We start from the raw sequence: 24,449 nt of genomic DNA, 5'->3' as shown, positions 1-24,449 counted from the left end.
AGTGATGAAAATTTAATAGAAGGCTCCTAAGTCTCTAATTAGCCTCTAATCCAAAACCTTCTAAGTTTGGTCTGTGTAAAACAAAATCATATAAATACCTCAGTCTATCAAATTTTCATGTTGCACAACAAATATTAATTCTTGTCTGTGAGCTATTATATTATAGTACTATTGAGTGCTTTCATGTGCTAAAGGCTTCACATGCACTAGCTCCTTTAATCCTCATTTTATTAGACAAGAAAGTTGAGGCTCAGGGTGGTCAGAAACATGCCCAGGGTCACTCAGCTAACAAGCAATGGTCTGTCAGACCCCCAAACCAAACTCTTCTCCAGTGGACCATAATCCACCTCATCAAAGCCTCTTTCACTTGGCTTAGAAAATCAGTTTCATCACAAGCCTACCTTTCTAACTGGTCTTCCCCTTAAAAAAAAAAAAATACTACATTTCAAAAAGAATAAATAATATTTAGATGACCATGTATCTAGCACCCAGAAATAATACATTTTATTATATTCATATCAAACTGTACAAACAAGAAAAACACTCCCTAGAGGTAACCACTGTGCTGAAGTTGTCAATCTTTCTAGCTCTTATACATCCTTTGTTTTTCAATTTTATATACATGCATCTTACTGTAACATCCATTGTAACACATGAACCTCACCTACTGTACTAGATTTCCTTATATACTTTTGCCTTAGTTTGTTTCATCCATCAATGCTGCAACACACATCCTTATTTTTCCCTCATCCCAATCGATTCTTCTTCCAGTAGTCTTGTGTACATAATCCCACTTCTCTGCCACTGACTAACCTCTGCTGTTGTCAGATCTTCCAATATTTGTATCTGAAGTAAGGTAATAAGTGCTACCTAATTACTGTTTTAATTTGCATTTACTTGCTCACTAGTGAGGTGAGCTTTTTATGCTTTTTATGCTTTTTATGTCCTAAGCCATGTTTCTCATATCTATGAACTGCCTACTCATATTCTGTGCTGATTTTTTAAAGTTTACTTTTTTTTCTCATTATTTTGAAAGACTCCTTTTTATATCCTATACATTAAACCTTTGCAGCTTATAATATATTCTCCTAGCCTGTGGCTTGCTGTGGTAGTCTTAAGAATTGTCCTCCACTGCCGCGCTAAGTCACTTCAGTCATCTCTGACTGTGCGGACCCCATGGACTGTAGCTTGCCAGGCTCCTCTGTCCATGGGGTTCTCCAGGCAAGAGTACTGGAGCGGATTACCATTCCCTTATCCAGGGGATCTTCCTGACCCAGGGATAGAACCGGCATGTCTTACATCTAACCTGCATTGGCAGGTGGGTTCTTTACCATCAGCGCCACCTGGGAAGCCCAAATTGTCCCCCCACCTCCATGCAAAAAAACGTCTACACCCTAATCCCTGGGACCAGTGACTATGTTATCTGATGCAGCAAAAAGGGACTTTGCAGATGGGATGAAGAGTTATGGATCCAGAGGTGGGGATATGTGTCTGGATTATCCAGATAGGCCTCATATAATCACACCAGTCGTTAGAAGAGGAAGGCAGGAGGGTCAGAGACAGGATAGACAGCAGAGGGTGAAGTAATGCACTCTGAAGATGAAAGAGGGCCAAGGATGAAATAGTATCTACCTTAGAGTCTCCAGAAGGAATGCAATCCTACTGACCCCTAGTTTTACCCCCAGAAAGGCCCATGTTAGATTGCTGACCTCCAAAACTGTTAGGTCATTTCTGCTGCTTTAAGCCACTAAATCTGTGGGAACTTGTTACAAGAGCAACAGGAGACTGATACACTCGCCTTTTACCCCTCCTATTACTGACTTGTACGTTTTGCATTTAAATCTATCTTGCTCCGATACCGTCAGCATCGTCTCCTGTATTTTCTAATTTTTTCTTCTTCCAATGTTATTGAGCTGTAACTGACACATAGCACTGTATTGCTTCCCTGGTGGCTCAGACTGTAAAGAATCCGCCTGGGATGTGGGAGGCCTGGGTTCGTTCCCTGGGGTGGGAAGATCCCTGGAGGAGGGGATGGCAACCAACCCACTCCAGTATTCTGGCCTGGAGAATCCCAATGGACAGAGGAGCCTGGCAGGCTACAGTCCACGGGGTCGCAAAGAGTTGGACATGACTGACCACAGCACAGCACTGTAGAGTTTTAGGGTGTGCAGCAAAACGATCCGACCTACATACACTGTGAAACCATTACCACAGTGAGTTTAGAGAATACTCATCATCTCATACAGATACAGAACAGGATAAAAATGTCCTTCCTCGTGATGAGAACTGTTAGCATTTACTTCCTTAACAACTTTCATGTATAACATAGAGCACTGTTTATTATATTTATCATATTATGCATTACATTGTTAGTATGTATCTATCTTAGAACTAGAAGCTTGCATCTTTCGGCTCTGTTCGGTTCAGTCGCTCAGTCATGTCCAACTCTTTTGAGATGCCATGGACACCAGGCCTCCCTGTCCATCACCAGCTCCCAGAGTCCACCCAAACTCATGTCCATTGAGTTGGTGATGCCATCCAACCATTTCATCTTCTGTCGTCCCCTTCTCCTCCTGCTTTCAATCTTTCCCAGCATCAGGGTCTTTTCAAATTAGTCAGCTCTTCACATCAGGTGGACAAAGTATATCAGGAGTTTCAGCTTCAACATCAGTCCTTCCAATGAACACCCAGGATTGATTTCCTTTAGGATGGACTGGCTGGATCTCCTTGCAGTCCAAGGGACTCTCAAGAGTCTTCTCCAACACCACAGTTCAAAAGCATCAATTCTTCTGCACTCAGCTTTCTTTATAGTCCGAATCTCACATTCATATATGACTGCTGGAAAAACCATAGCCTTGAGTAGACGGACCTTTGTTGACAAAGTAATGTCTCTGCTTTTTAATATGCTGTCTAGGTTGGTCATAACTTTCCTTCCAAGGAGGGTCTTTTAATTTCATGGTTGCGATCACTACCTGCAGTGATTTTGGAGCCCCCCAAAATAAAGTCAGCCATGGTTTCTACTGTTTCCCCATCTATTTGCCACGAAGTGATGGGACCGGATGCCATGATCTTAGTTTTCTGACTGTTGAGCTTTAAGCCAACTTTTTCACTCTCCTCTTTCACTTTCATCAAGAGGCTCTTTAGCTCTTCTTCACTTTCTGCCATAAGGGTGGGGTCATCTGCATATCTGAGGTTATTGATATTTCTCCCGGCAATCCTGATTCCAGCTTGTGCCTCTTCCCTCCATCCAATTACTCCTTCCCTTTCCCCTGGTAGGGGCTTCTGAAGTGGCTTAGTAGCAAAAAAATCCTCCTGCGAATGCAGGGGACACAGGAGACCTGGGTTCAATCCCTGGATCAGGAAGATCCCTGGAGGAGGAAATGGCAACCCACTCCAGTATTCTTCCCTGGAAAATCCCATGGACGGAGGAGCCTGGCAGGCTGCAGCCCACAGAGTCACAGAGAGCTGGACATGACTGAGCAACTGAGCGCGCACACACAGTCCTCTGGTGACCACAAATCTGATCTCTGTTTCTACGAGCTTGTTTGTTTGTTTTGAAGTGTAATTGATTTACAACACCCTGCTAGTTCCTGGCACAGGATACAGTGACTCAATATTTCTATACATTTCAAGACTATCACCATACGGTCAAGTTGTCAACTGTCACCATACAAAGATACTACCTAACTGCTGACTATATTCCCTGCACTGTACATTTCATTCAGGTTTGTATTCACATTTGGGTTGCCATTAATCCATCTGGAACTTATTTTTAGTGTTTGGAATACAGCAAGATTCAAACTATATTTTTTTCCATATAAAGGGCCAACTGTCTTTCATAATAGCCCCATTGAAATGCTATTTCTGTCACCTACCAAATTCCATTATTCATGCAAGTCAGTTTCTATGCTTTCCTATTTCACTTTTTAATTGGCCTCTCCTTGCACCTATGCTATCTTAACTATTACTGATGAACAATGCAATATATATATATATATTTGGTAGGACAAATAAATGATCCTGCCTATTGTTCTTAAAATTAATCTTCGCTATTTTGAACCCCTATCTTTCCCAAATTAATTTTAGAATGAGTCCATCACATTTTACCTTCACCCTTCTCCTTGCAAAAGACCAAAGATTCTATAAGCATTTTGCCCCAAATTTTACTAATTTGGGGAAAACCAAAATATTTACAATGTTGAGTATTTTCATCTAAAAAAATCTCTCTCCATCTTTTATGTCCTTCAAGAAAGTTTTTACCATTTTCCTCATAAAGGGTTTACTTGCATTATGTTAGATTTATTCCCAAGTATCCTATATTTTAATTGCTATTTATCTCATATCCAGCTACTTTTAAAGGAATTCATATTAACCTTAATAGCTTATCTGTGGATAGTCTTAACAATTTTGTTTCTTCCTTTATATCTTTTTTGGTTTTAATCTTATTAAAGTGTCTAAGATTGCAAAATGGTATTGAATCAAAGTGGTGATAGCACAGACCATTGTTTTCCTCCTGAATTTAAAAGGAAGTGCTTCAGGTATCTCACGTGGAAGTATAATGTTTACTGTAGGCTTCTGTTGGCCTTCATTTTCAAAATGCACACAGTTGTTACTGCCATTAACTACATATGAGTTCATCTGAAAATTTTACAGTAACCAGACTCTTTTACACATTACAAAGTCATTGCTTCCTTTAATCTGTGGCTGGATTTACAGTCATCTTCTATTTATAGCTGTACCCCTTATTCATTACTCTCACACAGCATGAATGACTGCCTTGCCAATTCTGATTCTACCTTTTAAGATTGTTTATGTCATCACAGTCATAAATTTCATTTAAACTTTTTCTACAACCTCATGTTGCAATGTTTCTTTTGCTTTGCTTGCGTATAGCTGCCAGGATTGGATTATACTTCAAAGGAGGCCAACTTCCATGCCAGGCCACCATGGAGACACTAAAGAAGCAGTAATGAGAAGACTGCTGCTTCCATGGAAACAAAACAAGGGTAGGTTACCTCACACCTACTAGACCGATAATTAAAACAGTCTACCTAAGCTCCCCATCCACCTCTTAGCTCCTCGGGACTGTTACATGGCATCATTTTTGCTACTGTATATCCTCAGTCATGTCCGACTCTTTGTGACCCCATGGACTGTAGCCTGCCAGGCTTCCCTGTCCATGCAATTTTCTAGGCAAGAATACCGGAGTGGGTTGCCATTTCACACTGCAGCGCATCTTCCCAACCCAGTTATATGGCATAGCCTTACTGAAAACTAACATCCCATCTTATTCCCTCAGACCATGTGAATCCTAAGTCTGGACACAATGTTTTTTCATGTCCAGTTAGAAATATGCCCTGGATATTTATTCTGTTGAACTGGAGGCTGTCAAAGATTTAAAAAATACCTGTTCTAACAGTTTCTTTACAGGTGAGTTAACTGAGGTCAAAATAAGTGATTTGTACAAGGTCACACTAGTGAAAAGCAGAACTCTGTGCTCGCAGCTTCTTTCACTGTAAAATGACTGAAAATTATGCATTCATGGGCCTCTAGAAGGTAACATATGTCTGCACAGATAGAATTCAGCCTGGAGCAAACTGTCATTTGCAAGACATACTGATCTTATATGAAGTATTAGGATTCTTCAATATCATACTAGTATGACACTTGAGCACTAAGCCACAGCATGTCTGGGAATGCCAACTACAAGCAACACCCTCATAAAACTCCGCAGTTTTAAAACTAATAAAAGCAAAATCAAAACATGAGCTCATCTATATGTATTGGACTGCAAGGAGATCAAATCAGTCAATCCGAAAGTCAACTCAACTGGATGTAACATTTCCCCAAATGAATCCAGAGTCACACTGATTGTGGCATAGGCAGTAATACTAACTAATCTATATGAAAAGGCACATCAATACCTAAGTAGGAACATAGCAGGGGGAGAGGGGCTGTGAAAGTAATCAGAAAAGCAGGATAGATAAAGTGCATCTAAAATTTTCCAAGGGAAGGATACACAGAGCCTGGAGAATGCAAACAACTAGGAGAGGAGTCTCTTCTGTGGGTCATGTTAGCCAGCTCAGGTAAACTACTCTCAAAGGCATTTACCTCATTTTACCCAAATCTTAAATCTTCTGCTGATTAATTCCATTTCCTGAGTTCTTCCAAAAAAGCAGAAAAATGCTCAGGACAGAATTCCCAAGTATTTCAGTCATTAGAATCTACCTAAAGCTATGACCAACCTACACAGCATATTAAAAAGCAGAGACATTGCTTTGCTGACAAATGTCCATCAAGTCAAAGCTATGGTTTTTCCAGTAGTCTATGGATGTTAGAGTTGGACTATAAAGAAAGCTGAGTGCTAAATAATTGATGGTTTGGGGAGGTGGGAGGGGGGATTGGGATGGGGAATACGTGTAAATCTATGGCTGATTCATATCAATGTATGACAAAAATTAAAAAAAAAAAAATGAATGAAAAAAAAAAAATAATTGATGGTTTGAACTGTGGTGCTGGAGATTCTTGGGAGTCCCTTTGACAGCAAGGAGATCAAATCAGTCAATCCTAAAGGAAATCAGTCCTGAATATTCATTGGAAGGACTGATGCTGAAGTTGAAGCTCTAGTACACTTTAGCCACCTGATGCAAAGAGTCAACTCGTTAGAAAAGACCCTAATGCTAGGAAAGACTGAAGGCAGGAGGAGAAGGGGACAACAGAGGATGAGATGATTGGACTGCATCACTGATTCAATGGACATGAGTTTGAGCAAGCTCTGGGGGATGGTGAAAGACAGGGAAAACTGACGTGCTGCAGTCCATGGGGTCGCAAAGAGTTGGACACAACTGAGTGACTGAACAACAGCTGCCAATCACCAGGCCGGCCTTCTGGTTTACCTGTCAGTCTCCTGGGTCTGATCAACTTAGGGTTTCAGGGCTACCAGGGTGAAGCATGGTTGACATCACCAAGGAAATGTTACCTGTTCAGGCTGACTCCTGGTCAATTTGCAGGTCTTTGCTGGAATGCCCAACCTCACTTCATACTCCTTCTATTTCAGCACTAAACCTATTGCCTAAATATGTCTCAAACAAAGCCCTTTCAGAACTTCCCTGGTAGTCCAGTGGTTAGAAACGTGCCCGCCAATGCAGGAGACAAGGGTTTGATCCCTGTCTGGGAAGATTCCATAGATCGAGGGGCAGCTAAGCTCATCGACCACAACTATTGAGCCAGCGCTCTAGAGCCCACACGAGCCACAACTACAGAAACCTGCGTGCCCTAGAACCTGTGCTCCACAACAAGAAAGCTGCTGCAATGAGAAGCCTGAGCACCGCAACTAGAGACTAGCCCCTGCTTATCGCAACTAGAGAAAGCTGCACAGCAATGAAGACCCCAAATGCCAAAAACTAATTAGTTAAAAAATATAGTACACACAATGATTCAAAAATGCAGACCAAAAAAAAAAAAGAAAAGACTTTTCAAAGATTCAAAACATATCTGGTAAGGGCATTAAGAAAGCTTAGTGCTCTCTTTACATGAACTGAATATACTCTTTAATCAGTTCTTGGAGTGAAACGGCTATAGCTCACAAGTCCTCTCCAAGGGGCATCTTCAGCAACACTGCCTGTATCCCACAGGACCAAACCAGGGACATGCAACGGCACATTTCAATTTACACAGAGACATTCTCTATGTTTTCGCTCCTAATTTTTTCATTTTTGACTTTATGAATGTGGAAATGAGAAATAAGAGATGTAACCTCTCAAAGAAAAATAGTAATTCCATTCATTTGTAATTCCATTCTAAGCATCTGTCTGCTAGTTTGATAACTAAAACATGCTAATAAAGTTCCTTTCCCAGTAAATGCAGACTACTTTCCAAAGCTTTTTTCAGGCTTATCAATACTTAGACTCACCAAAATACATTCTTTTTTTTTTTTAAAAAAAAAAAAAACAGTTCTCCTGCAATAAACAAGAAGCATCAGTAGCTACTTAGTCTTTCTGAGTTGGTGTCTAAGGGCCACTGAGAGAGATCGGGATTCTATTTTTATTCCTGTACCTCTGCCAAGACTCTATTCTTAGCCTGATACCACAAATATTCTCTCCAGGAATGCCCTGTGAAAGAAGATGATGCTGTTGAGGCTGGGATCAGGATCCTGAGCAGGATCATCATTCCCGGAGTTAGCTCTGATTAAAGGGTCTGAGTCACCGCCATCACCATGGAGGGCTTCTAGTCATCACTGCATGAATCTCAGCTTTGACCAAATGCTCTCAGGGACTCATCCTAGCTGGGCACCTTGAAAACATTCCAGATCCTTACCACTTCCTCTGCAGAGACACCACTAACCAGGAACACAGAAAGAATGTCCCAGAGTAGTCATCCTGCTTTTCTCACACTTAAAATCTGAGTAAATATGACAGAAAGGAGAAACCACTTACTCTATAAATGTAGCCCTCCACGGTGGCCCACGTAATTCTGCACACACTAGGCAGGAACGCCCTAGTTCCCCAAAACAAGGTTTGAAATCAATACCAATGGAGGTCCATGCCTTAAAAGCAACACTGTAAACCGAAGTGGCCGACAAGCTGTCATGTGACTTATCTAACAGAATGATGAAATGATCAGGTTATTAGCTTTAAAAGGTATAACCATGATACTAAGAGCTAACACCTATTGAGTGCTTACCAAGTGGTAGGCATTTTACAAGCACCATCACATTTAATATCCCAGCTGCCGTATAAAGTATTGGGTTGGCCAAAAAGTTCCTTAGGGTTTTTCCCATCACATCTTTCAGAAAAACTCAAACAAACATTTTGGCCAACTTCATACTATTATCTTTTATAGATAGGAAATGAAGTAACTTTGTCAATGTCACCCAAAGTGGTTACAGTATTCATTTAAGGTCAAGGCCGTATTACTCAGCTTTCTAAGTTTTGCATTCTACTCAAAAAAAAAAAAAACAGGATAAGGAAGAAAAGTATCAAACTTACAGTAGTTGGATTTCATGAGTAAATCTGAATCTTATAATCTCTACAAGCAAGTTACTTAAATTTTTGTATTTTCCTTTGTAGCATGTCTTCCAACGTCACATTCTCATTCATGGTAATTAAACAGGACAAGGAAACATCTTATAAATATGCATTTCAGCAAAGTACTTACGTAGTCAATGGGCTTCAGGGATTTGACTCTAGATGTTGGGCAGCCGCAGGAAGCAAGGTCGGCATAGAGGCCTTCTTCTAACACACACTGGTTAGTGGAGACACCCTCTTGGTAATACAGGAGCCAGCTGAAAAAACAAGCAGGGAAACTTTGAAACTGCATTCGTTGGCTGTTGGACTCATTATCATGCAGGGGGAAACAGGCTAGGAGGAGGATATAAAAGTCCTGGTGCTGATCAGCAGCAAATATTCTGAGTCGATTCAAAAAAAAAAAAAAAGCCACCACTATCACTTATTGGCCGCTTACCATGTGCTACACTGAACATTCCACATGCGTTCTCTTACTGTGCACTCATTAATCTATGAGGGAGAAACATGTCCTTACTCTTATAGACAACACAGCTAAGGATTGAAAAAGTTAGGGGATTTGCCCAAGATTCTCCTAACTATTAAATGACAGCTGAGATTTGAAGGAAGATACGTGCTGTAAGCTAAACACATTAACTTGATTTGCTGCTTTCAAGTATAAAAATCTGGGATCAAATTAGTCATTAAGTGCTTCAACAGATCAGAAGTTCTTTTTGAGAGAATAAAAATTTTTACCCTTATTTAATAATGAGCCCGATTTCAGTCTCGGCTGAGTTAGAAGCTAGACTCCTAAAATCACACACAAATATTTTAAAACCTGTCATCGACACAGCTGATAGCTAGCAGAGGTTCTTAAAAGGAAATGAATCCTGTAGAATCTTCCACAGCAAATTCTCTTCAGTAGGGCACTCATCAAAATTTTCGTTCAAACATGCCATTTGGGCAAGAAGGAGCCCAAGGGAGAAATTATATTGGCTGTTACTAATTTACCTTTGGTGAGTTTAACTTCTAGCCCTATATTTAAAGATCACCACAACTGTACTATAGCTACTAGACAAGGTGAACTTCAGGTAACCACAGAGATGCTCTGTAACCCAATTACTGCCATGTCTCCTATGTGATAAGTATTTTATTTTTTAAGATTTTTTTTTATGTGGTCCACTTTTTAAAATTATTGACTTTGGTACAATATTGCTTCTGCTTCACATTTTGGTTTTCTGGCAGTGAGACATGTGGGATCTTAGCTTCCTGACCAGGGATCAAACCCACACCCCTCTATTAGAAGGTGAAGACTTAAGCACTGGAATGCAAGGGAGGTCTCTGTAATTAGCATTTTATAGCCAATATAGCCAATAAATATAGCCAATAATATAGCCATTTTATAGCCAATATAGCCATTTTATAGCCAATATAGCCATAAATATAGCCAATATTTATGAAAAAATTTCAGTGTGCTGGGCATGCAGCTAAGCCCTTACATGCTTTATTTAGTTCTTATAAATAGAATCTTTTGAGGTCAGTACTGTTATTATCCCAGTTGCAGAGGAGGATTCTATGGACAGAGGAGCTTGGTGGGCTACAATCCATGGGGTAACAAAGAGTTGGACACCACTGAGTAAGTAACACACAGAGGAGGAAACTGAGGTTCAGAGAAATGATCCCATTTGTTTAAGATTACATAGCTAGGAAGTGGTGAAATGGGCTCAAATCCAGATCTCTAAAGCATTTGAAATCATAAGCAATCACCATGGTTCCTGTATCCTCTTATTAAAACTATTGTTTAATAAATCACACATAAATATAAATAAAATATAAGTAAAATGTACATTTTGCATGTAGATAGCCCTCTATATCTATTGGTTTCCTACCTACAGATACAAAGACCCAACTATATTAAGCTACTTTACATAAGACACTTGAGCATCCATGGATTTTGGTATTTGTGGGGGTTTCTGAAACAAATTCCTCACAGATACCAAGGGACAACTGTATACGTAAATTATATATAGACACACACACTATATATTTGTTTGTAAGTATATAACATATTTCCAACATGAAGCAATACACATGACCAATCTGTCCTAGACTTCAGTGTCAGGAAAATATATTTGCCTCAAAGGGGGGAAAAAAAATCCAAAACTTCAATGCTTTATCACAAAATTAAAACTTACCTTGCAAAATACTTTCATCTATCTTAGAAACTCAGAATCAAATACTAGGAACAAAATTATTTCAGACTATCGATTTCTCACTAAAGAGCTGCAGCTAATCTATTCAACTGTGTCCTACTTCATGTGTTTTCATATTGTAAAAACTTTTAGATCCTTCTTGGAAGTAAACACGGTAACATCCAAAGAGGTTCAAAGCAGTGAGAATCACTGGAAATCAGAATGGGAAAAGACAGTCTAACTTAGGGTTAGTCGAGATGGTTAACAGAGGGAATGAAGATGGACTGAACCTTAAAAACATATATGCAGATTAATACTAAGCAAGGTTCACGAACTTACACATCTGCAGGAGGCCAGGTAGGTAAATATAAATGAGCAGTGTACCAGGTGAAAAAAAAAACTGGCAATATATCCTATATATTGCCAGGGAGCACACACGCCTCTACTCGATGCCAGCTATTAATAATTATCAACAAAGGTGAATGTTCCCTCATTTTCCAAATCTTCTGATTTTTTAACAGAAGGTGAAAAACAGTTGCTTCTGGAAAATATCCTAAATGTTAGTAATGATGCGAAAAAACTTTTTAAACACAGCATGTAGGCCAACCAAGTAACATCCACTGACAAGATCCACTTGAAACCTATACACTTTTGTTAGGTAGGAAGTTAGGTATGAGCAAAGAGGGGTGGGCCTAGCCAAACCCATCTCTAAACAGCATCCCAGACACATTCAGGAGAGTTCACAGATATGCTACAAAACAACCAGAGGGATTTTTCCAACTCTTGCACTTGTGTCCAGGGCACACAGTGGACACAAACTAACCACAGGGGCTTCCCCAAGTATCCTCAGTGGGGCAGGAGCCCATTAAGGGTTCATAAATATTCTACACATACATACAACTGACTATAACGGACTGAATTATGGGAAGACATACACAACAGAGCCTGCTGTTACATAAGTTGCAACTGTCAACTGGCCTTGAGTGTTTGCTCACTTGCATTCCCTTTCATTGACTGGTGGTGGGTACAAGCCCTCTTTTGCACAGGGCACTTACCAAGAGGAGAAGATGGAAGTATACAAAGGGGGAAGCCAAGAGGAATCAGGAGGACGACTCCTTTGGGGTCGGCCTGCTTACACGTCTTGCGAATGTCTGCCTAATAAAAGATCTGTCTGCTTGAGCTGGACTGAGCTGCAATTTGTCTGCTGTTTTAAACCCTTTAGTCCCTTGTTCCAAATTTTTGTTGCAGCCAGACAAGAACCAAGGGAGACAGAGAAACTGACTTGACCCTTTGATGCAGAGCTGTAAACTACAGCATGTGGGCCAGATCCACTCCCACTGCCAGTTTTCCAACAGCTCACAAGCTTAGACTGGTTTTTGCATTTTTAAGTGTTTTTTTTTAAAAAGAAAATTTAAATATCTTGTGACATGTGAATATTACGTACAATTCAAAGCTCAACATCCATGAACAGAGTTTCACTGGAACACAGCCTATTCATGTATTGCAGGTGCCTGCTTCTGTGCCACAGCGCTGGGGAGCTGGGACAGGCCTCTATGGCCCATAAGGCTGAAAATATCTACTGCCTAGTCCTTTGCAGAAAAAGCTTGCTGACCCCTGGTACAGAGGCATGAGGAGGAAATCACATAGCTGAGTAAATGCCCAGAGACGGGAGGAAAGGGGGGTGGTATGTGAATAGAATGGAGCTTGGATATGGAAAGTGACATTTTTTTTTTTTTTTGATAGTAAATCCTGGAAAGGTTCAGATCAATCCTGATCTCAATCTGACTGGTATTAGAGAACGACTGTGGGATTTAAAGAAGAGCAGTAAAAATATTAAGCTGGATTTTGGGACAAATGATTGGGCTTTGATTGGTTTGTGGTAAACACTGGAAATAAGAGGACCCTGGAGTGTGGCTCATTAGGAGATGGAAATTCCCCAAATGGGAACCAGGACTCTTGTCTCTACTGGTTCAAGAGAAAAGGAGGAGGACTGATGAGTCCAAGATATCTTGAAGGAAGAAGAGACTTTGATGAGTTATTAGGTAGATGTCTGATAGAGATGCTACTGTAAAGATATATACACTTCAAAATGGCTAAAATGGTAAATTTCATGTTATATATAGTGTACCACAATAAAAAATGATACATAGAGAATATATGGTTAGAATATAAATTGAGAATCACATATAGTCTCATATACATGTAAGAAAGGCCCTGTATGCTACCACAGTTGGAAGGACATAGAATTAAAACAACAACAAAAACACAGCCAAAGCAATCCTTGACATGTGATGTGTGACCTTGGGAAACTAACTCTGAATCAGGGATTTTCAACTGTGAAATGGGGACGACGGATACTTTAAATACAAAGTTTTTTTTTTTTTTAAATTTAGGAATAATATGTCTTATCTGGACAAAAATGCTATTTTTTTAATAGCTTTCCATTATACTATTCAGTAAACACACAATATAAACATGCAAAATAGGGAATAATCTAAGATAACAATGAGGAAAAAGAATTAAGCAAAATGGTCTCAGAGTTGGCTGCTTAGCATTCTCTTTCACAATGGCTCATAACACAAGTTGGGCAAAGTTCGCATAGGCTAATTAGCAACTGACTTATAAAAATTCAGCAAAATATTAGATTCATGTTTTATTTATTAACAAGGAATCCATGGGAAGGAAGATTAAAATGATTAAAATTTTTTCTTTCACTGAGTACTCAAAAGAGAAAGTCAAATTTGTATAAATTTAAAAGAAATTCACTTATTTAAACAACCGCAGAGATCAGCTGATAGGCATACTTACCAACCCCGAAGAACTTTAAAAGAACATGGCATGAATGATGAAGTCAAGTCTGAAACTTCTTTTGTGAAATCGATACATTCACCTTGGAACCCTGGTTTACTGAATGCTTTGAGCTACAAGAGCAACACAATAAACAGAGAACAGCTGTTTGATATCATCACAGAAGCAAACGAAAACATTTTAGTCTCATGTACTTATAAAAAGTCAGCAAAATACTAGACTCATGTTTTATTTATTAACAAGGAATCCATGTGAAGGAAGACATTCTCTTTAAACTCATTTTTTTTTTCCTTATGTGTTTGTCAGAAATGTCACAATTTATTTATCATTTCAAACCACCAGGTTCTGGGCACGGAGGCCCAAAAAACAATTCTACCTGTAGAAGTAAATCAGAATCCCTCCTCTGCTAAATCTGGTCCCTGTCCATTGCATCAAGTGATCATTATCCCCTGTGATGAGAAAACATGTGTAAAAAAAAAAAAAGAAGCAATTTAGTGCTAAACACGAAGGCAGTTTGGGTTGGTATGAGGGGTGGCTACGGCTTGTCTCTCCCTAAGCCTTCTTGATTCACAGTTAATAAAAGGGAGGAGGAGAAAGCATGAGCGCGTGCCCATAAATGAGCATGAGGATGCCTGTGAGGCCACAGGAGCAGATGGCAGAGAAGATGATAATGATGGGATTAGTGCAAGATTTATAGTGAAGAAAGAAAGATGGTTGGGCCATGTATTTCAGCTTACAGGCTTCAGTCTACTGATAGAATACCTTAAATGCACAGCTTACGGCCTTATATAACGATTAACTACATTTCTGCTTTAGTTCTTTATGTCAAGGAAACTTCATGAAATCTCAACTATAATTCCCTTTAGACCAGATATATAATAATCTGCAAAGCCAGTGGCCTTGGATCTCTAATAGGTAAGAAAAAATTAATGAGGCCTATAAATATTTTATAATACACTGGAGCCTTGAAATAACACGGCCCACAGATCCACCCGGCACTGACAGGCCTGCGCTGTAGCTGAGAATGCATCGTAATAAGCAGCTGCAGCACCACCCTCTTTGCTGCCACTGCTTCATCCAGAACAAGGCTTCATTGAGCAGCGGATGTCCGCCTCCTTCATCTTCCCAAGGGTCCTCTTAGAGACGGATGGTCTCTGAACCCTGAGGAACTGTTTCTTGGCTATCTCATTCTGCTCTGACCTTGCTTGGTCTGATATCAAAACCAAGTGCAAGCCAGAAAGCTGAGAACCCACTCCCCCTTACACAGTATGATTTCCTAACGTGAAACGAGGCTGTTATTTGGAGTGTTAAAACACCAAGGGACTCCCAGCCTTAAAGAGGCATGATCTGTCAAGTTCCTACCACGGGCCTTTGGTAGGAAAAGGCAAAAGCAAGTCCAAGACAATACAAATCTCTGGAACGCTTCCCTGTATATGCACAGTTCTACGTGTCTGGGCAAACTGCCTCGGATTCCTTGATAAGGATTTCAGTTGGTGGTTTTTCAGACGATGCTTTTTAACTTAAAGGTTTGTAGAATGTGAAGCTAAAAAGTCAGTCACGTTTAACTCCTCAAAATGTGGAGTGATTTCTCCTACAGGCAAATATTATCTTTATTCACAATAACAATCAGAAAAGGCACATGAGAACAGAGATCACGACTGTCTGATTCACTGCATGTATTCCCAGTTTGTTGAATTAATTATATTCATATTGCTGAGTTTAAGATTTATACTTCAATATTTTACCATGAAGCCATGAAATGTCAAATCCTGGGCAACTGATGCTGCACGTTAATCCTATTTCAGAGAGTATATGTTATAACTGCTTCTGCTTTTTAGTTTTAGTCTTCACACCCAGAAGCATTATAAAAGTTTCTCTGTCTCTCTCACACACACAGTCTGTCATAAAGTATTATTTTGATTCAAATAGTTAAAATACTCTTAATGCAAACCAAAAAAAAAAAAAAAAAGGACTTAATACTGATTTGAAATTATTTTTATCCCCTAAATGAGATATGTTTCACTTAAGATGTGTCCAACCCCAGAAAAGTAACAGCTCATTTTAACTACCTTACAAATGCCTCAGAATAGAATAATTCTCATCGTAATAATGTTCTGAGGATGGACGCACAGCAACCAACTCAGTGCCTTCTAGTTAGAATAATTAATCTGTGGTTTTTATACTGGGTTGGAGAAGGAAATGGCAACCCACTCCAGTATTCTTGCCTGGCGAATCCCAGGGACAGAGGAGCCTGGTGGGCTGCTGTTCATGGGCCTGCAGAGAGCCGGACACGACTGAGTGACTGAGCACATACTGGGTGAAATTAAGTGGCTGTGTCCTGGTGAAAAATACGTCCTGTGAAGAGCGAGCTGGATGAGTCACTATTCTGGTTTCCTTTTCAGGTTAATGGAGAATAAATATACAAAACAACTCGGATACGTGGCATAGAACACAGATGAATGTCAGATGAACAAGAAATGAGTTGCTTCTAACTACACCCATCCTTCCGTGCCATGTAAGCATGGTTCCAAGCCCCACATGGAAGTGTATGCGGAAAATAGCAGCAATGCATCAGTGGTTTTCAAGGCTCTTTTTCACATATACTGTCTTGTGTCTTCTTTAGAACCTCGCTTTGAAGCAGGTATTATCACCCCTCTATGATGAAAATTTTGTTGAAATCCTTTCTCTTTTACTATGTATTTTTCATTAATAATACAAATAAATGTAATCGTTCTTCAATATGACAAACTAAAACCTCAAGAACTTAATTACTGAACAAAGGAAGGTGTGCTTTCTTAATTTATTTCATAATATCAGAGTAATTCTTGAATGTAGTTTTATTTATTCCAATGCTAAAATAGTTCAACTGAAAAGTTTGTTTCCACTCTTCCATTACATCACATTGTCTCATATTGCAGTGCTATGTACTTATATCAACTGCATAGTCTATAGTGACTTTACTTCCCGGTTTACTCAGAGAAGCTTTCTTTACTGAGATAAGTACTACTTCCTGAGTATTTCTGGCCTCTGGAGTCTATAGAAAGGATCTGGTCATGTTCTTATTGTTGTTCTTCAGTCACCAGTCATGTCTGACTCTCTGCCACACCATGGACTGCAGAAAGTCTCATTTAGACAAGACAGAGTATTCTCAGAGAAATTATTTTAGCATTGGAATAAATAAAACTATCTGGTCTTAGTACCCCCGCCCCCAAATGTTTTCCTACAGTGCTCTTGAACCTTACTAATCTTTGACTTGACTAGAATTGTTGTTTTCTTATCTTCCATACATGGTAACAGTAAGCACCACTGTTAAAGGTCCTGTGATCTCTTGAGAATTCAATCTGGCTGAATTATCCAATACAAGAAAATACTCAAGTTGCTTTTTCTGAGCTAGAATCACATATAAAATGGAACAGAGGCTCAATATTTAAAGAAATTCAAACTTATAACTCTACTGCAAATGGACTTGAAAAAGATGCCAGGAAAGAAAGGTCCTTAGTTGAGTCATAGGGGAGAAAACAGAATTTCTGGAGAGTGGAGGCCTGGAATACAATCTCACTGGAAACAAAATTCACTTTTATGCGAGTTCTAGTGAGAATGCAGATATTCAGGACTTGTGAAAAGACAGAGACGAGGACATCATGGACATATTCACGTTCTATTTTTGTTTGGTCTGGGAAAAATAAAAATGAAATACCATTTGCTAACTATGAAGAAACTATAATAATCCTGTTCTTGTATCATATATTGTGAGCTGGCAATCAGACCTGGTGAATTGACCTTCAGTCATAGGTAAAAAACAATCTTCTCAATAATAGGAGGTATTCTGTGTCTCAAATAAGATATATATCATCATCATATACTTTCACATCGGCAACAGTATTTTTACTAGAGTAAATCTCTACACATGTACTTTTTGGCTTTTCCCTTCTCAGGTGACTTGAGGTTTACTTTCAAATCACCAGCATGTTAAGAATTCCCTCTGTTACTTGAACTGAAGATGTAACTTCCTTCTTATTCCTCAGACAGAGAAAAATAACTACCCCATATAAACACAGCCTCTACACTGTCAACCTATCACAACTACTTGTGAAGGAGAAAATAATTTTATAGTTGCTGAGAGGAACCAGACTATCAGCCAAGATCCGCTTGTTTTCATTTGGGTAACTGAAAACAAGCTAAACGTTCTGAAAATCTGGTCCAACGGAAATAATAAGAGCTTTGATTCTGGGTAAATAAGGCGGCTTTGTCTGCTTGTTACCAAATGTCCAGCTGTCATACACTTGTCAGGACCTTTATTTCACAAGGCAGTGGTTGAACCATATTCAGAAAATAAACGGGGCCAATTTCGCTGGGTGTTTGCGGCTGCTTCCTTTTTCTTCAAGTTGGACTGGAAATACTATAAAGAAAATCCTCTGAGCAATCTGTCCCAAACAAGGAAGTTCATTACAAAAAAAATTAAAAAGGAATGGAGGAAGGGGAGAAACAGAGGTTAAAAGAATGTGATTTTTTTATCTGTACTTAAAACTCAGAGAATGTGCAGCTTGGAATTATCCCAGTTTTATCTCTTTTATCTACTCATGTTACATTGATTCATGTGGGGAAAAAAAGTGCTTTGAAAGTCTATGGTTGGAGTTTTCTAAGATTCAAAATAAAGATCTGGCAGGAAGTGTCTCCAGAAACTGAGTTATATTCAGAGAGGAAATGTTCCCAAGAGGCCTGAGCTAATCAGAAAATAATAAAACCTGAAAACATTGTGGACAGAAACACGGTTTAAACTAAGCTGATTTGAGATATATAAACACTGGCAGAACGTGCAAAATGTACACAGAGAAAAAGATTCAACATGATGTAAAACTAGCAAATGTCAAATACTTAGAACCAATCATTCTTTTTGGCTTTTTGAAGAAAATTTTTCTAAATTTGTTATGTTAAATGAGACAGAGGAAGCTCTGTATTTTACCCCCTTTCTTATATGGTTGTACTGCTTGTACCACGATATATCTTTCTTTGATGTCAAATCTTGGAATTAGATACAAAAAGTGCCTCTTTTGTGACCTTGAGCTGTGTGAAATGATGCTCACTTGAATTCTAAATCTTGGTTTTTCTCATGAATAAATGAGATAAATCCTGACCTCAAAGAGTTATTAGAAGCACTAAGTAAGCACAATTTCTAGCTCTCAATGGATAATAAACAAACATTAGGCTCCAGAGTATTACCCAATCCTTAAAACCATTAACATACTAGAAATAAAGAAGCGGGGTTGCAGTTTTACCAGTGCTTTTAAGAAATTTGTGACTTAGGTTTTAGAAATACATTTACATAATAAGCATGCCATCCCTCCAGGGTAAGTTTGCTCCTCCACAGGACTGTGTAACATACTATGCTGATTAAGAATGTGATGTTGAAGAATGGATGGGCAACAGGAAAGAAAGGGTGGCAGAGGTTTGAGACGAACCCAAAGTGGTCAGTACTGAAGCTCTAGTGGGAGAAAAACAAAGGACCATGACAAACCCAGGCCAATGTGGTCAGTAACAAGGATGAGGCCACAGGTTCCTAGTACAATATAAACTGCCCTGCCATGCAGACACATAAAGGTTATCTGAGGGAAAGAGACAGACTTGAGAGAAAGGGCATACATATTTAGTAAGCAATTTTTAATAAGTTAAGAATATTTTTAAACATACCAAATGTGGAGGCTCATTTATCCCAAGTGGTTCCTGAAACATATATAAAAATATTTTAAGAATTATAATCATATATTCTTAGTTGACTTTGAAAAGTGCTGAAAATATCCTTTGGAAAACAAAAAAAAGTATATGATCTGACCAATTTACTAGATTCTTTGAACTTGGTAAGGACCCTCAAATAATCTACTAAATTAGTTTATAATAACCTTAATATTTATTACTAATTCATGTTGAGTAATATTCATTTTGAGCTAAAAGAAAAATGTGCCCCAGTGTCCATTAGAAAGACAGACCCTGAACTTCCCACCACTTTTCACCCATCACTATCTCATGGGTACCCTTACTGTTCTGCCGCGCTTGTTACTATCCACACTGGCCACACTTTCATAACTGTGTAACTCTGCACATGTGGAGATGATTCCTTCTTTGTGAACTGCCTTTAATGCCCCACTTCCTTTTCTGGAAAAATCGCTTTTATCCTCTAAGACATCACTCAATGCGTCTCTTCTTGAAGTCTGGCATGGTCCCCAAAGCCCCAGGCTCTCCGTGCTCCCATCCCCGGTCCCTCAGCACTGCTTACACCTGCCCACACACTTCATTTTCTCACTAGTCATACTGTAAGTAATAGTGCATAATTGTCTGTCTCCTCTAAGAGACACACAGACCCATCGGGGCAGGCTTATTCATCTTTTATCTCCAGGGATCAGTCCTGTCTGATATGTCAAAGGCACTAAATACATGCTACTGGATGAAAGAACTGATCAAATGACAGAGTTCCTAATCATGGGTGCTCATACTAACCTACTCGCTTTCTATGGGGTCTACAGAAATTCACAGGCTGTTTCATTTTCTCTATAGATAACATACAACATAATCCAACAGTCCCACTTTTTTAAAGCTTCTTCCAAAAGAAGACTGTACGCCATTACAAGCCAGTGGCACTGGCTATATTCATATTTAACTCACCAGCTGGATGGGTCGTATTGACATGATTGTATTACTTGATCCTCCCCAGTCAAAAAAGCACTTGTATTTCCCTTTCTCTAAAATGTACTGTTCTCCACAGAAGAACTTCTGCTGGTAGGCAACCCATCTAAGTAGGATAAAAAAGGAAAAGAACAGAGGTGACACAGAATTGAGCAACCAACAATTTAAACACCAGAGGAGCTCATGATCCTTACGAGACAACTTACACGCCGCTTTTAACGTGAATGGACCTTGTTTCACTGCCAAAGCCAATTTCTTCTAAGTCAGAAATTTCCTGATTTGTGATGTCAATAAACTTCCCACTTTCTAGATCAGACTCAAACAGTGTGATTGAAGATTCTATGAAATTCTAAAAAGAAGAAGAGGAGAGTTTAGGGAACACAGGCATTTTGTTTTATGGCTTGCTGTATCTTAGCAATTTTCACATGCTTTTGGGGATAATTTTCACACAACTTCAGGAAGAATTTTAAATGGTACTGAAGACAATTTTAATAGGCATTACTCCTAAACAGTTTAAAGAAAACATAAGTCTGAATTTACTTTAGGCAGGGAAATACAATTTTATGAAACTAGAAATTAGTTCACAGTCAGTAAATTGCTGGGACTTACAGACTATCATATATAACAGTTAATTATAAGGAAACTCAAGTCTAACTTGTGTCTAGAGAGCAAAAGCCACATGAAACAGAAAGTAAACATAAAATGTACTGTGGGCATCGTGGGGGAGGATTTTATGAGCTTAAATATAACAGAATAAATGAAATTTGCTTGAAAAAAATTGTTTTATAAAAATTAAAATCAGAGGACAACATCTCCATGTAGTCAGACAGAATACTTAAAAATAACAGGAAAATTATAAGACCCAACTTGACACTTAATTCACAAAATAAACATTATTGACAAAAAAGATTAATGTTAAAAACAAATGTCTAATTTCACTACAAGAATAGAGAAATCCAAATTAAAACAGATACAGTTTCACTTTTTAAGTCAAGAAATACCTAAAAACCCAGTTTTACCAGGGAACATCCCTGGTGGAAATATACGTTCTGCAGCTACTTTAGAAGACAATTTAGACATATATTTATGAAATTGTTTATTCTTTGACTGTGATATTCTTCTTTTCTTAAGTTTCCTAAAACTAAATGACAGTCAATTTATATGCAAAGATGAATTATTTATCATAGTGAAAAGCTATAAATAGTATAAATGTCCAAAAGATTTACAAACACAAACCTCTAAGCATCTACTGCTTGATGGAATAAATACAACTAAGGAGAGTTTTTAACAAGTTAACAGTTAAAAATATATCATATACTCACTTCTGCCAAGAGCTTTACATGCCTTATTTCTGATGTGATTATTTTACTATCACTCCTATTTTACAGCTGAAAAATGAGTCAATCCCCTGATATATCACAGCAATTGAGGGGCAGAGATTGAATTTGAGTGTAAATCTGTTTGTCTACTCTAAACTCTTAATCACTGTCAGATATAAATGTAAGGATAAAAGAGTAGGACAAAAACTAAAACTTAAAAGCTTGGTAAGGTTATAAGTTCTCACAAAATCCTCAACTTTTCATTTAAAAAAGAATAGAAGAAAAAAAATAGAAAAACCAAGAGTGGTTACCTTTGGGCCCAGAAGTTGAAAAATTTTACCCTATATCTTTTCAAATTTTCAAATAGGTGTATGTATTTTTAACTGGAAAATACAGAATGCATTAAAAAAAAATAAAAACTCTTTATTTCTGCCTATTATTTCATTGTTTGTAGCTCAAGTTTTAGACCTACAGAAAAATGTTATCAGCTTCTATACATCTCAAACACTATCAAATTTCTCATTATGATTATTATTACTACAATCTAAGATTTCCAGGACAAACATTCATTTTACATGGACAAGCAAAATAGTATCCAATAAAAACAAAGCATCTATGAGGAGAAAGAAAATACATTTGAAAAAAAAATTCTCTTGCACTTACAACTTACATGTCAACTTTCAAGGATTTTAAAAACTGCTGATATAGCTGGGTCAAATTTCATTTGAAACTTCAGGAAAAAAGATAAAGGCTTTTTACCAGAAATTTTTATTATATTTTCTAAGCTACATTTGGGTTTTCAATTCCTCCTTGAGAGTAAACATGTGGAACCTGAGAACACCTGTCACCTTCATTACTGAGGTGGATTTAGTCTTCATGACCCCCGCTATCTATCCCTCGTCTTATTAATAGAATACTTTTCAAACATGTGCACCTGTTATCTTTTTGGGCTTCCTTAAATCCTGATTTTACATATATATGTGTATATATGTATGCATGTATATACACACATATACACATATTGATATTTCTGTATCTCATTATAGACATAGATCTGGCATTTTCCAAATATAAATCTAGAATATACATATATTAAATCAAGGCTCCAACACCCTATTGGAGATTTCTTGGGTTCCTTGGTGGCTCAGTGGTAGAGAATCCACCTGCCAATGCAGAAGACATGGGCTTGATCCCTGGGTTGGGAAGATCCCCGGGAGAAGGAAACGGCAACCCACTCCAGTATTCTTGCCTGGGAAATCCCATGCGCAGAGGAGCCTGGTGGGCTGCAGTCTATGAGGTCACAAAGATTTGCACACAACTTCGCGACTAAACAACAACAACAGAGATTCGCTTGCCCAGGACAAGCCTCCCCAGTGAAATTTTACAGCCTGGGTGCCATATCAACAGACTTGCTTCTATGGACAAAATAAGCTTCCGTCACCCGAGGGGCAGGATTGCCTGTTTCTTACCACCTGAAAGCACGCCCCTGGCTCCAGGGGGCTGTGAGGACACACGCGGTGAGGACAGCTGCAGGCGGCAGTCCGGGCCCTGGGCAGGAAGTGCTGTCAACGGCTGCCAGCCAAGTCGGGCCGACACCACGGGCAGGCCTTCAGGCTCACACACACCTCTCCTCCCCTGCTCTCGTGACTCTGCGGTGACCCACCCCAGCTTTTATCTCGTCTGCCCCTGCCACTGCTCTCGACTCCCTGTGAGGGTTCCAGGGGAGCGGAGACAAGCTGACGGATTCTACGGGCCACTGCATCACGCTGGAATAGAACGGGAACATGTGCTGGGACTGTGCCTTTTCACTGAGAAATCACTTGCGCTATGGGGTGATGTTTACTTGAGCACTGATTTGATGAATCCGACGGCATGCGTTGTGGGAGACTGGAGGCCGGGAGGAGGGTGAGCTGGGAAGCAGGCGGGAGGCACAGGCCATTGGGCCACGGTGCAGCCTGGGGCTGAGCAGAGAGGGCGGGGTTTACGGTCACAGGACCCGGGGCCAAGTACAAGTGCCGGCAGGCCACGGGTTCACAAACGAATATTCTCACATGGCTGGAGTCTCTGGCCTTCCTGCTCTGGCTCCCATGCCCAGAGATGAGGCCAAGGGCACAGAGGTCTCCTAACAGAGACACTGTTCTCTTATTTAACCTCCTGCTTTTGTTTATTCATAGCTTTTCTTGCCGTGTAGCTTCTGCCTTCCATCTTTTTCTAAAAATGTTCCTGAGTCTGTCTCCTGGCTTTGACCCTCTCTGCTCGTTACACCCAAACCTACCAAATACACAGTATCTGATCCAGTTGACTAGCTGCCATCAATATGGTATTCCTGCTGCGGGGAGCTCTAAGTCTAAGCCAAATCCAATCATCTGGGGCTAAATCTCCAGGGTCACATGTCCAAAGTAAACTAAATAAAACATGCAAGAAAACACAAAAACAGAAAACCAAACCTT

The 24,449-nt window shown here is 39.3% G+C and overlaps 1 protein-coding gene across 1 annotated transcript in view; it reads right to left on the bottom strand.

Moving 5' to 3' along the window:
- Window positions 1-24,449, bottom strand: part of CRYBG3 (crystallin beta-gamma domain containing 3) — a 123,473-nt gene that overhangs the window by 21,723 nt on the left and 77,301 nt on the right. Inside the window, exons 13-17 of the mRNA XM_043448664.1 lie at window positions 20,887-21,029; window positions 20,660-20,786; window positions 19,691-19,723; window positions 14,003-14,115; window positions 9,157-9,283 (exon numbers count right to left, since the gene is read on the bottom strand). Coding sequence (XP_043304599.1) covers window positions 9,157-9,283; window positions 14,003-14,115; window positions 19,691-19,723; window positions 20,660-20,786; window positions 20,887-21,029 — 543 coding nt within the window. The remainder of the gene's footprint in view (window positions 1-9,156; window positions 9,284-14,002; window positions 14,116-19,690; window positions 19,724-20,659; window positions 20,787-20,886; window positions 21,030-24,449) is intronic.

The sequence above is a fragment of the Cervus canadensis genome, chromosome 27 (genome assembly GCF_019320065.1).
Source record: "Cervus canadensis isolate Bull #8, Minnesota chromosome 27, ASM1932006v1, whole genome shotgun sequence".
In the NCBI taxonomy this organism is placed as follows: domain Eukaryota; kingdom Metazoa; phylum Chordata; class Mammalia; order Artiodactyla; family Cervidae; genus Cervus; species Cervus canadensis.
The sequence above is the reverse complement of the archived record's forward strand: the minus strand, read 5'-3'. Positions and strand labels throughout refer to the sequence as shown.